Source organism: Ostrinia furnacalis, unplaced genomic scaffold, assembly GCF_004193835.3.
Source record: "Ostrinia furnacalis isolate ACB-3 unplaced genomic scaffold, ASM419383v2 OfSCF0577, whole genome shotgun sequence".
Classification (NCBI taxonomy): domain Eukaryota; kingdom Metazoa; phylum Arthropoda; class Insecta; order Lepidoptera; family Crambidae; genus Ostrinia; species Ostrinia furnacalis.
In genome coordinates, this window is record NW_021130816.1 from 44,926 (window position 1) to 56,853 (window position 11,928).

The following is an 11,928-nucleotide window of genomic DNA, read 5'->3' on the forward strand; positions in this document are numbered from 1 at the left end:
TAAGTTCATACTTACGTAGAAAATGAACACGCTCAAGCTAAAGATCTCAATTCAGAAACCGAGTAATTGACTTAATTGTGATAAACTAGCTTTCCGCCCGCGGCTTCGCCCGCGTGGAATTTTGTCTGTCACAGAAAAACTTTATCGCGCGCTTCCCTGTTTCAAAAACTGGGATAAAAACTATCCTATATCCTTTCTAGGGACTCAAACTAGCTATCTCTATGCTAAATTTCATCAAAATCGGTTCAGTGGTTTAGGCGTGAAAGCAAGACAGAGAGACAGACAGAGTTACTTTCGCATTTATAATATTAGTATAATATGTAGATGATAAATGATAAATTTCCTATAGCCCAATATTCCGGTCGCGAAAGTTTTGCCGCCTCTGTCTCAAACTACTCTGTGCCAGCACCGGAGAGGAATCGAACCTATTGTGGATATAGGCACTACCCAACGATGTAATTACAGAGAATCCTCATCAGGCAAAGGTTACAAGCAATCTTGGATTGTAAATCGGTACAAATACGACTGAAGGTAGTTTTGGTTTGATAGCAAGTAATTTTCTTGATGATTTGAATTTGATAATGATGATTGATGGACTATTTAGTTTAAATGGCAATGATGAAACGGGATACATACAGGTGACAACTAAAATGGTAAGTATTAAACCGAAACTTAACTAAAGCAGAGTTAGGCTGGGTTGCAATCTTACTTTAACTTTGACAAACTTCAAAAATCTATCAAACTCCAAACAAAAAACACCGGTTATCGTTATAGTTACGGTCAAAGTTAGGTAGTGCAATCAGCCTTAGTTGTTATTACTATTATTTTTTGCTAGTAAAGGATTATCCAATTAAACAGAAAAAATATTTTGTAATGTTACAGGAAAGATTTATTAAGTAATTTAATTATAAGAAAATATTTTTAACATAGGTCTTAGGTATTTATTTGTAATTTGTTTTAAATACTAATTTTAAATATTTTTTTCTTATCTTATCTTAATTTAAGCAGTGTGGGGCAAATTGCGATCATATATGACTACCCTATTCCTTTAAATTGTATAACTTATGACTTGTTAAAATTATTTTACTCATCTACCTACTTACTAACTACAAAAAAATTTTTTACAACTCCGTGCAGTGCCATCTAGCGGGGAGTAGTTTTTTTTACGCTGATGTTGTACTTTTAATTCTTATTATATATTCTAGATGGCGCTTTTAAATCAACATTTACATTTTATTAATTCACTTCAAGCATTTTTTAGTCCTCAATTATCATAATAAAAATTTGTGAAATTATTATTTTTTATAGTCTAATGCATAAAACTGCATAAATATTAGTCACGATTAAGTTATTTTGTTGCTAGCGACATCTAGCGCTCAGTAGCAAATCTTTGTGGTTTCTGCAAGGTGCGTGCTTGTTCGTCTCTGATGATATCCGCTAGGAGGCTCGCGGCGGTGTTCATGTCTTCGAAACGAATTTTACTAAACGTCAGTCTTATGTATTGGCAGGGGGCGCTAGTGTCGTAGGCGAATGCTTGGCCGGGAACTAGCATTAGACCTCGGTTGAAAGCTGTGTCGAAGACCTGGAAAATAGATAAAAAATACATAACAAGTTAGGTATTCGGCTTTTTCTTAAATCGTTTATCTCAGCAAATAAATCAACTGGTGGAATATTATCTACACTAATATTATAAAGAGGAAAACTTTGTTTGTTTTTGTTTGGTTGAAATGAATAGGCACAAAAACTACGCGACCGTTTTTAAAAATTCTTTCACCATTCGAAAGCTACGTTATCCACGAGTATAGGCTATATTTTATTTTGGAAAAAAATAGGGTTCCGTAAAATATTTGGGTTTTTCTGAGTCCACGCGGGCGAAGCCGCTGGTGGAAAGCTAGTTATTATTATTAAAAATAGCCTTACCATTTTGTAAACGTCTTCCACGCCCCTGACTCTGGCCCAAAAGAACAGTCCAGCTCTTGGCAAGGCCCACTCCATTAGCTCGCTAGTCGGCTGCAAAGCTTCATGTAACGCGTCCCGTCTCGTACGATACAAGGCGCGCGCAGATAGAAGGTGCGATGCTAACGCCTCCCGCTGGGAGAGCAGGCGAAGTAAGATCGCCTGAAAACAAGTGAAATTATAAAAAATATCTATTAGCAATCGTGTCTGAATTGATTTTGCTATGAACAATCAAAATTAAAATAATAATCGATTGAATAGAATGAATTGAGGATGCGCCGAGATATTGAAAATGGTCACAACTCAAAAATCTTAAAAATCCAAATTTAATGCTATATTTATTTTTGCAATTATACATTGATCAGCACTTTTGATAGATACCTAAGATACAGGCAATAAATTTTGCTTAGTCAGGTATCAATTAATTTCTTTCGCACAATAACCTTAATTTTAATTAAACCAAACATGTACGTGTTTAGGCTAAGTTTTTATACAGTAATAATTTTTTTATTCTTATTGAAGGAAATAATAAAAAATATATATAAGTATATTTGATACAAAAAAGTGTCTATGAAAATATTGTGAGAATTAGGTGAAATAATATCAATCATAATAATATTATTTGATTCCAAATCTACAAACTAACGACTACACATCAAGACAAACAATTTGGGATCTTATGCAGCCTTGCAACAAAAATGTAAATTCTGTGCTTCCGACTATACCTGTGACAATGTACAGCTGTGCAGCAATTCCCCTTGCATATGCAGTTCCATACGGCTGAGCAGCGGCACGGGTGCGGTCACCCATCCAGCTCGCAACCCAGCACTGACCACCTTGGACAAGGAATCCAGGCGAATCACACGACCGCATGTATCCATAGAGAGGAATGAAGGAGTTGTGCCCTGAAAAACAATTGAAAATTCCCAAATTGATTGTGGAATTCCCAAAGAAACAAAATTTGGTGTCAACGTGCTACTGAACTTGTTATGAATCTATGTTTATGTTATGTCTATGCTTGCATAATTATCTCAACAACAAAATTTGTTTTGAAAACAATCATTTGTAATTAAAATCACAATGCATACAGGTAGGTTAAAAACCCATTTGTTGTTGACAACATGCAGTAGTTAGTAAATTAATTCACTTTATTTACTATCTTATAAACCTAAAGGCCTTTGTCCAGCAGTGGACGTTGCGTTTCAGACGTTGGCTGAAACGACGACCTATATTAACTGTTCCAAGAAAACGCTACTATTAAAGAACACGGGCCGGAAGACGTAGTGTGGGCTGGCCCTCCACTAGATGAACCGAGGATCTGGAGAGGGTCACGGGAGATGCTTGGATGCGGGCGGTGCAGGACCAGCCGTCGTGGAAATCCTTGGGGGAGGCCTTTGTCCAGCAGTTGGCTAAAGCGAACGAAATAACTATTATTTCTAATTCTCACCTCACTATAGTTCAAAAACATGTACGGGTCGTCTTCCACAATGATAAAGTCGAATCTGCAGGCCAGCTCGTATATCCTTCGCCTCCGTTCCTCAGGGATGACTGTTCCCGAAGGATTGCTGCCAGTTGGGATGACGTACAGCATCTTGGGCATCTTCAAACCCCTATTGAGGCGATCCTGGAGAACAGACTCCAGGGTTTCGGGGATGAGACCGTCCACATCTTCTGGTATGCTCACGATCTCGGGGTGGTAAGGTTTGAGCTAAAAATATATAATAGTGAATATATTTTTTAAGTCAGTATTGAAGCCACGATAGCCGAACGGTGAAGGGGTCGGACTGGCCGACTCGACATTCGAGGAACGCGGATTCGAACCCCGCTACTCGACTATTGTGGTGAGCCCACTCGTAACACAAGCATATTTAGCTTACCACAAGGACTAACGGGACTATTAGTAATTTGTGCAATACTTTTTAAATATTCTTTAAAAAAAAGTTCATTAAGGATGCAGGCGACATTGTACGTTCCATAAATTATGGAACATAATTATTACTAGTACATACAATGAAGTCTGGAACTTTAAATGTTCTAACCTGAGAACAAGTTGAGAAACATACGATGACGCCATTTTAAACCTATGACTAGATTCATAATAATTATTTAAACGAGCACTATCTTATTTAATAGAATATCAATGAGGGTTATTGTTTTTGCCGCCGTGTGGTAACGGCAGAGTAGAATACATTTGTCACCAACCCCTACTATTCCCGTGGGTATCGTAAGAGGCGACTTAGGGACTACACATCAAACAGAGAACGGGCAGTAGCGCTCTCTGAAAAACATCAATCTTTTAAACTGCGATCTCCAGCCTGCCAAGCGTAGGGATAATGGCTAAACCCTCCACTATAGTGGAGGAGGCTCATAGTCCAGCAGTGGGTTGTAAAGGGCTGTTGATGATGATGATGTTATCGTTTTTATTATACCTATTATTTGGCATCACTGACGAGTGACCTTACTCTACTGTAGCTTATCGCTGTGATTGCAAATGCGATAGTGCTCCAACCACATAGCACTCACCAATTGGTGCTCCTGTCTTAGCGACAAGTGAGTGACAATACCTTACTCTACAGCGACGCCATCTGGTGAGGTAGCAGACTTATCAACTTGGAAAGGGATCAACACCATAATATCGCCTTTCGCGAGCTGTCATCGTCTTTCGCGCGCTGTCAACCGCGAGGCGAGGTTGTTATGGTGCAGATAAGTGTGCGTTGCAGTATGGAGTTTCATACAAAGAATACTGACCGCCTCGAGTTGATACGGTGCGATCCCTTTCCGGGCTTATGTACTACGTCCTTTAATACGTTAGTATTTTTATTATACTCACAGTGACATGAATTCCAGTATACGCGTACTCATTCACTATGACAGGGTCTCCAGGGTCAACCAGCATGTCCACGCACTGGTAGATCCCATGTTGCCCTCCATTGGTCACCATGACGTCACGGGCTACTGGTGGAGGGCGGTGTAGCTCCTCTTGGAATTGCCTGAGCTCGTTTAAAAGGGCCGGATGTCTGGTGATGAAAGATTTACAAAAGTAATTTATTTATCTATTTACTTATTCATAAGTCTCAACAATGTAGGTATAACAAAAAGGTTTTTGAAATAGGAAGCTAAAAATATTAATAATCATAGAAGGAAGTAATTATGCCACTTTGTTGTTAAAATAAGATAAGCAAGCCAGTTACCTGTAGTACCTTAACAATGCCTTTGTCATTACATTATTGTTTACGTAAATAAATTATAAATAGATTGTTTATTTCTCTCTTCACAAAGTAGGAAACATGCGTACTTAAATACAAGGTCTTATACTAGTAGTCTTAGCTTAATTCCTATGACTTGTGAGAGGTGCTTGAAGTAGGTTTCAAAGAAACAGGTCAACTATATCCATAGCAACTTTTTGTATTGAATAACTCACCGCTGAGTCTCAACAATTTAGTGGCATTACTATTTGATTTTATTCCTTACTTACCCTTGTGAAGGTAGATATTGAAGTGCAGCCGACAACTCCTTGCCTTCCATCATCACTGACAATCCGTTTCTCGATTCCATGGTGAGCTTGGTGTAGGGAAACACTTCCTCGTTAGGCATACCCTCGGCTAAGGAAATCATTTGCTTGCCTACTTTGTAGGCTAGGGACGCTGGGGACAACAAACTGTTATTATAATCCAAACTTACGATATTCGGGGAAAAAGACAGTCGAGAAAAAGTAGTGTCGACTGATTATCTAGCGAATATCTTGGTAATAACCTAGATGCGGACAGCTCTGTGGGTCTAGACAAAGTGCAAATTATAATCGCAAACCAGTCGAAAAGTGGTCGAAAAGCCCCTTTTTTGTATGGAGTTTTGACGGATTCGATTTTCGATTCGATCAAAAAGTGCGTTTTGTCTAGGGGGGCATGACAGGTCGTTGCGGAAATTTTTGGGGGAGATTGTCCGAAATTTAACGTCATTTAATTGAAATGTAACTAGTGAATGGAATTTACGACTATATTGGTGATTTCAGCGCCAAAATAACTTATTCCGCGAGCCTAGTGCAGGAGCCGCTATTAAACTCTAATTATGTAACAATTTTAGCAATAAAGTTTATTATTATTTTATTATTATTATTTTTCAACATTCATTTACAATTAAAATACACAAATTGCTTATACCTATTCCCACTGATCTAGCTAAGCTAAATATAAAATACATAATTATAATTTTGGATCGAGCGGGTTCAGCACAATTAGTGCAACGGTCAACGTTAAATATTATAATATTTAATTGAATGAAACTCTACGCATAATTTATTCATCATGTGCTTGATAAAATTGATATAAATTACCATAATGTACATAACCGATATCACTATTATAACATTAAACATTATCATAAAATACCTAAAACATATCATACGGATATGATTGTATTAACGAAGTTGATTATTTTTTCATAAATCTTAATTAAACACATAACTTTGCTAAATTATCTTATCTACTGAATAGTCCACGCCTCGCTAAAGCAATTTTATGATTTAGAAAATCTTATTTTAACCAAAATATCTATTTATCAGAAGAAAGTTTTAGAGTAGGCGCACACCGTTGATTAGTAGGCCGATAGTTGTGCCCGATTTTAAATTTTATGAAGAATCGGCCAAATCGAATCGGCGTAGTGTGCGCACTCCCATACATGCCCATACTGATCAACTGCCCGACTAAACTATCGGCCGACGAAAAATCAACGATGTGCGCCTACTCATGGGGTGACGTTAGAAAACTATGAAGCCTTCATAGTTTCGCGAAGACTATAAGTAAATATTTTGTCAACGATTTCACGGTCTCGTGGACCCATTGGGAATTCATATGAAAATGATAAAATAATAATATGTATTTTAAAATTTCATGGACCGGGTGAGAAAAGAAGAACAATAGAGTCGTGAACCTTTAGGAATAATAACCGGGTAAATGTCTCAGGGTTTTCGTTAGGTTGATTATTAAATCAAAATCTATAGACAAATCTATAGACAATTTCACACATCGCCAGCTAGCCCCAAAGTAAGCAACTTAATGCTTGTGTTATGGGTGCTAGCTTAACGGATATACTACTTATATACTTTTTTTTTTAAATACATACATATTATTCATAGTAACACCCAGACCCGTCACTGAAATTAAAATTCATCATTTCAATTTCTGCCCGGTCGGGAATCGAACCCGGGACCTCTTGGCATAGTAGCACGTTCTGAACCACTACACCAAACGGCCGACAATCAATTATTTCATTAATAAGCCAAAATGGGTGATGTTCTGGACAATTTGATAACTTTATCTTGTAAACATTCATGAAGTGCAATAAACACATTTTGACTTTGATCATATCTGACTTGACCGATAAGTAAATTTAATAAAAAATCCAGTGCATTTTCAACTTAGAAAAAATCCAATTATTGATTTAAATCAAAGATTATTTTTTCAATACCAACTTAAAATCGATTATGACTAATACAAAAACGGTAATCAGCAACAGCTAATACCATAGGCCTCCCTGCCAAATCAGAAATTACAACATGATTTAGATAAAAACGCGATTATTATATTTATCTGTAAGGAAAAAAGTGATTGTAATTGTTATGCTAAGTACAAAACAAGCCGTACCTTATACTAAACCAAGAAGAAAATGTTTTCCGCAATGGGTATTGAACCAGAAAACTTTGCGTTTCTTGATTGCAGAAGATTCTCCCAAAACTTGATTGCTTTTGCAAAATAAAAATAAACAGTTACGCGGGGAATACCACTGACTACATCTAATATACATAATTAGATCGATGCTAGACAGTGTTTACGATATTATTACATCCTAAAATGCAGACGCACCAGTCTCAATAATTTCAGTTTGTCTCGTTTAACAAGTTCCGATTTATAATTTATCATTTTGTTATTCAAGTCTGTTGCTGCCCCCCTACAGAGGATAATGACCTAAAGTGAATTTGTTTTTCAGATCATTGTATACTAACTTTTACATGCGGCTTCTTTCATCGGTTTAGCACAGAAAATTCTTCTAAAGTTCTAAACTAGTTATGTTGTTATAATCAAGCACTTAGTTGCCACACAGAACCACTTTAGTTTTACGATATTAGTGTAGTACTTAATTCAAATGATTATAAAAAATAATATGCACCATTTGAGTAAAGTAAAATAAAAAATCTTTCTTTAAAATTTTGTCTAGTTAGTTCTCTATAAAACTTTTTTGAATGATGACTATTCCGTAATAACCCAATATTTTTCTACACCTGTTCACATTTTTTTAAAGAAATCCGCATGATTATTTATTTTATTCATAACAGAAAAACCTAAAACCACAATTTGGAAATTAACTTACTCATTTGCCTCGTCAGTGCCGGCTCTCTCATCCCTGCCCTTTTACTTATAAACCTCCCATATTCACCCTCAGTTAAGGGCGCATATTTACTCACGACATTAGGTTCGTCACTATAGCATTTGAACAAATCGTCACTTTTTTTAGAATAATTTTTTTTCACCACACTATAGAGTGGTCGGAGATCTAATATTTTTTTGACCACCTCCGAATTTAATTTATTTAATTTTATTGTCACCAACATTTTTATATAATAAAAAAATAGTTTTCGTAAAATTTGAGTTGACCCTTTTTTGAGCGGGCTTTCGTCGAAACGTCGCGTCGTGGATTTCGCGAAGTTGAACTGTATTATATTGATAAAATTCATTTGGAGGAAAACAAAAGTAACAAGACGATTCGGGTTTTTTCGGCAAACATCGTGTTGCGTTGGGACTGGTTTGAAAGATAATAATCATTAGAAATCATTTCTAATGATTATTTCTAATGACTATAGGCCTAATACAGAAGCTCAAAGTTGCACAGCGTGCTATGGAGAGGGCTATTGCTCGGTGTTTCTTTACGAGATCGAATCAGAAATGAGGAGATCCGTAAACGAACTAAAGTCGCTGACATAGCCCGACGGAATTAGCAAGCTGAAGTGGCAGTGGGCAGGGCACATAGTACGCAGAACTGCCCCATCAGCCGTCATCAGTTAGGTACCCTACATTACATAGATAAATAGGTAGTTTTAAAATTATTAGTTTAAATTATAGTTAAAGGACAATGCCCATTTTACTATGGGAGTCTGTACCATGTTGCATCAACCTGAATTTACTCTCAAAAGTCTAGTTTTTATTTACCTTTTCGCTATCAACATGTTNTTCGTTGATAAGTTGATAAACAAACAAACGACAGCACATCAAACTTAGCATGTAAGTAGTTGATATACAAATATTTTATACTAATACCTGCAGGATAGCCCGCAGAATTGCTAAAATTAAGTGGCAATGGGCGGGGCGCATAGCTCGTAGAGCTGATGGCCGCTGGGGCAGAAAAATTCTCAAGTGGTGACCACGACCCGGAAGACGTAGTGCGAGCAGACCCCACAAGGTGGACCGACGATCTGGTGAAGGTCGCAGGAGGTGCCTGGATGCGGGCAGCGCAGGACCAGCCATTATGAAAATCCTTGGGGGAGGCCTTTGTCCAGCTGTGGACGTCATTGGGTTGAAACTTGAAACGAACGAACACCAATATCGACTTAGTAACGCGTGTTTACTTGCCCGAGACCTTTAAACTGATTATGACGTCACGTTGAGATACGTATTGTGTCAATATGTAATGCATTGTCATTGTAAATGATTTGCTCTATCAGCCGTGACGTCAAATCGACGCTCTGGTACGGACGGGGCGATCGCGAGAGGTGTGCGAATAAGTGGGAGGGTTGCATTCCAGCAATGTCCACAGTTAGCTTGATAGGGTTGTAGGTATGTCCTCATCATTTCAACCAAAGGACGTCCACTGCTGGAGAAAGGCCTCTCCCGAGGATTTTTTTAATGCACAACGAAGAAGCTCTTGGCCTGTATCTCACCTGAGGGTAAGTGATGATCAGGCCGAAGGTGGAAGCGAGCTTCACTTGGAATCTTCAACCACGGAGGAACTGGCTATCTTACCTCTAACTGCCGGAACACAGCAATGCTGTTAAAACATTGTTGTTATGATTTCCACAAAGATCCTGCGCTGCATCCAGGTGTTTCCGACTTTCGCCAGATCGTCGGTGCACTGAGTGGGAGGCCAGCCCACCATTCATCTTCCACCATTCAAGAACTTCCACATAATGAAGATTTTGAAATTCAAGAACATTTCTGTCGCGACAGCCATTAGATCTATGTGCCTTAAAGTTATTTTTATAGACCGTGACTCTCACTTCGGTCCCAGGGTCATGGCATCTGAGTATGGGGTCCCATTGCAATGGGCATCGCTGTTGCTACAAGATGACACTTTCTCTTCCTTTCTAATATCACCTGTCATACGCTTTACACTGAAGGGAAGTGGAACCTTAACTCCGAACTCCTCCTATGTTCTTCTGATTAACTTTCCCTCTGTCAAACTTGACCTCCACTGGTTGAGTTTTTATAGGCGGTCAAGCTGTAGATCCTGGACACACAGGACTTGCAGCATTGGGAACGAGAGGTGAGAATAGTCCCGTTTCTTGCTGTGTATGTTACTTTTGTCTTTTTCTTTGTACCTTTTTGTCTTTGTGGGTTCGTGCAATAAGTTTCTTTCTCTCTTAAGTTACGATTATACCTACCTGCCTACTATATACCTACCTGCTCATAATCTAGAACTTCTTTGGAGAGTAGACGTCTCACTCCCTCGTGGAGTTCCTGTGACACTCATTGCAGGAAACAATCTGGAAGCCGACAAAACTATCATCTACATCTTCTATAATCTATAATATAGATATAAAACTCAAAGGTGACTGACATAGTGATCTATCATCGCACAGCCCAAACCACTGGACGGATCGGGCTGAAATTTGGCATGCAGGTAGATGTTATGACGTAGACATCCGCTAAGAAAGGATTTTACGAAACTCCACCCCTAAGGAGGTAAAACGGGATCCACGTGTACTTACGAAGTTGCGGGCGGCCGCTAGTTATTATTATAAAGAGGAAAGATTTGATTGTTTGTTTGAAACGCTTCGAAACTACTGGATTTGAAAAATCCTTTCACCATTAAAGAATCCACATTTTTTTTCTGCTGAACATAAGCTATAAAATATTTTCAAACACATTTCGGAATTACTATTTTAATTCAATAATTATTTCTAGATGTAATAATTTTAAATTGTGACGAGGACAGGGAGGGAGTCAAAAATCATGAAATTCGTGTGATGTAATTTATTGATAAAATTGCCCCTTATTTTATAAAAGCAATTTATTATTACAAGTAAACACAATCCTACTACGAGTAATATTATAAATGCGAATGTTTGGATGTCTGGATGGATGTTTGTTACTCTTTCACGCAACAACTACTGAACGGATCTTGATGAGACTTTACAGTATTATTCTTTATAACTCAGACACGTAGGCAATAATTTATGACGATCTGTGACAAACTAAATTTCAAGCGGGTGAAGCCGCGGGCAAAAGCTAGTATTGAATAAATGACTATCATCTTTAAAGTCATGTTCATCGTAAAAAACATGGGAAGTGCACACTGAAAATCTATGTCGTGGCATATTGCTTTGCCAATGCTTGTTTTTCTTCATCTAGGTATGTCGTGTAGGTCAATAGGTCATTTACGTATGCTTTACATACAGGTTACATGTCGTGGATATGGAATATTTCCTATTTTCACATGTCTACCTATTTGTTGTTATTTTAAGCTTAATGTGTCTCTCGAAGGTCATTTTAAGTTAGTTGTGTGTGACTAGTTCACTTATCATTTCAGCCACAGGACATCCACTGTTGAACATAGGCCTCCCCCAGTGATTTCCACATGGCCCAGTTGGTAGCGGCCTGCATCCAGTGCCTTCCTGCTACCTTTAGAGCTCATCGGTTTAACTTGACGTGCCAGTAGCGTTTTCAATGGAATGTTTGACGTGATCCACTTAATGAAGTGGCCTCC

General features: G+C 38.0%; 1 protein-coding gene across 1 annotated transcript; it reads right to left on the reverse strand.

The window, feature by feature from the left end:
• Nucleotides 1–939: 939 nt before the first annotated feature.
• Nucleotides 940–8,634, reverse strand: LOC114366198 (kynurenine/alpha-aminoadipate aminotransferase, mitochondrial). The gene is made up of 7 exons (XM_028322979.1): nucleotides 8,320–8,634; nucleotides 5,432–5,600; nucleotides 4,787–4,973; nucleotides 3,404–3,664; nucleotides 2,682–2,861; nucleotides 1,921–2,118; nucleotides 940–1,582 (listed from the first exon to the last, which is right to left on the reverse strand). Exons 1-7 carry the CDS (start codon nucleotides 8,558–8,560, stop codon nucleotides 1,370–1,372), a joined length of 1,449 nt encoding a protein of 482 aa, XP_028178780.1. The 5' UTR covers nucleotides 8,561–8,634; the 3' UTR covers nucleotides 940–1,369.
• Nucleotides 8,635–11,928: the final 3,294 nt, after the last annotated feature.

What these genes read in the sequence shown, in the direction of transcription:
- LOC114366198 (XM_028322979.1), bottom strand. Translation starts at nt 8,560, where the DNA reads ATGTTGGTGACAATAAAATTAAATAAATTAAATTCGGAGGTGGTCAAA. An exon ending in CAATATCTACCTTCACAAGG is followed by an intron (nt 4,974 to 5,431) that starts GTAAGTAAGGAA and finishes TTTCATCACCAG; the next exon opens with ACATCCGGCCCTTTTAAACG. An exon ending in ATACTGGAATTCATGTCACT is followed by an intron (nt 3,665 to 4,786) that starts GTGAGTATAATA and finishes ATATATTTTTAG; the next exon opens with CTCAAACCTTACCACCCCGA.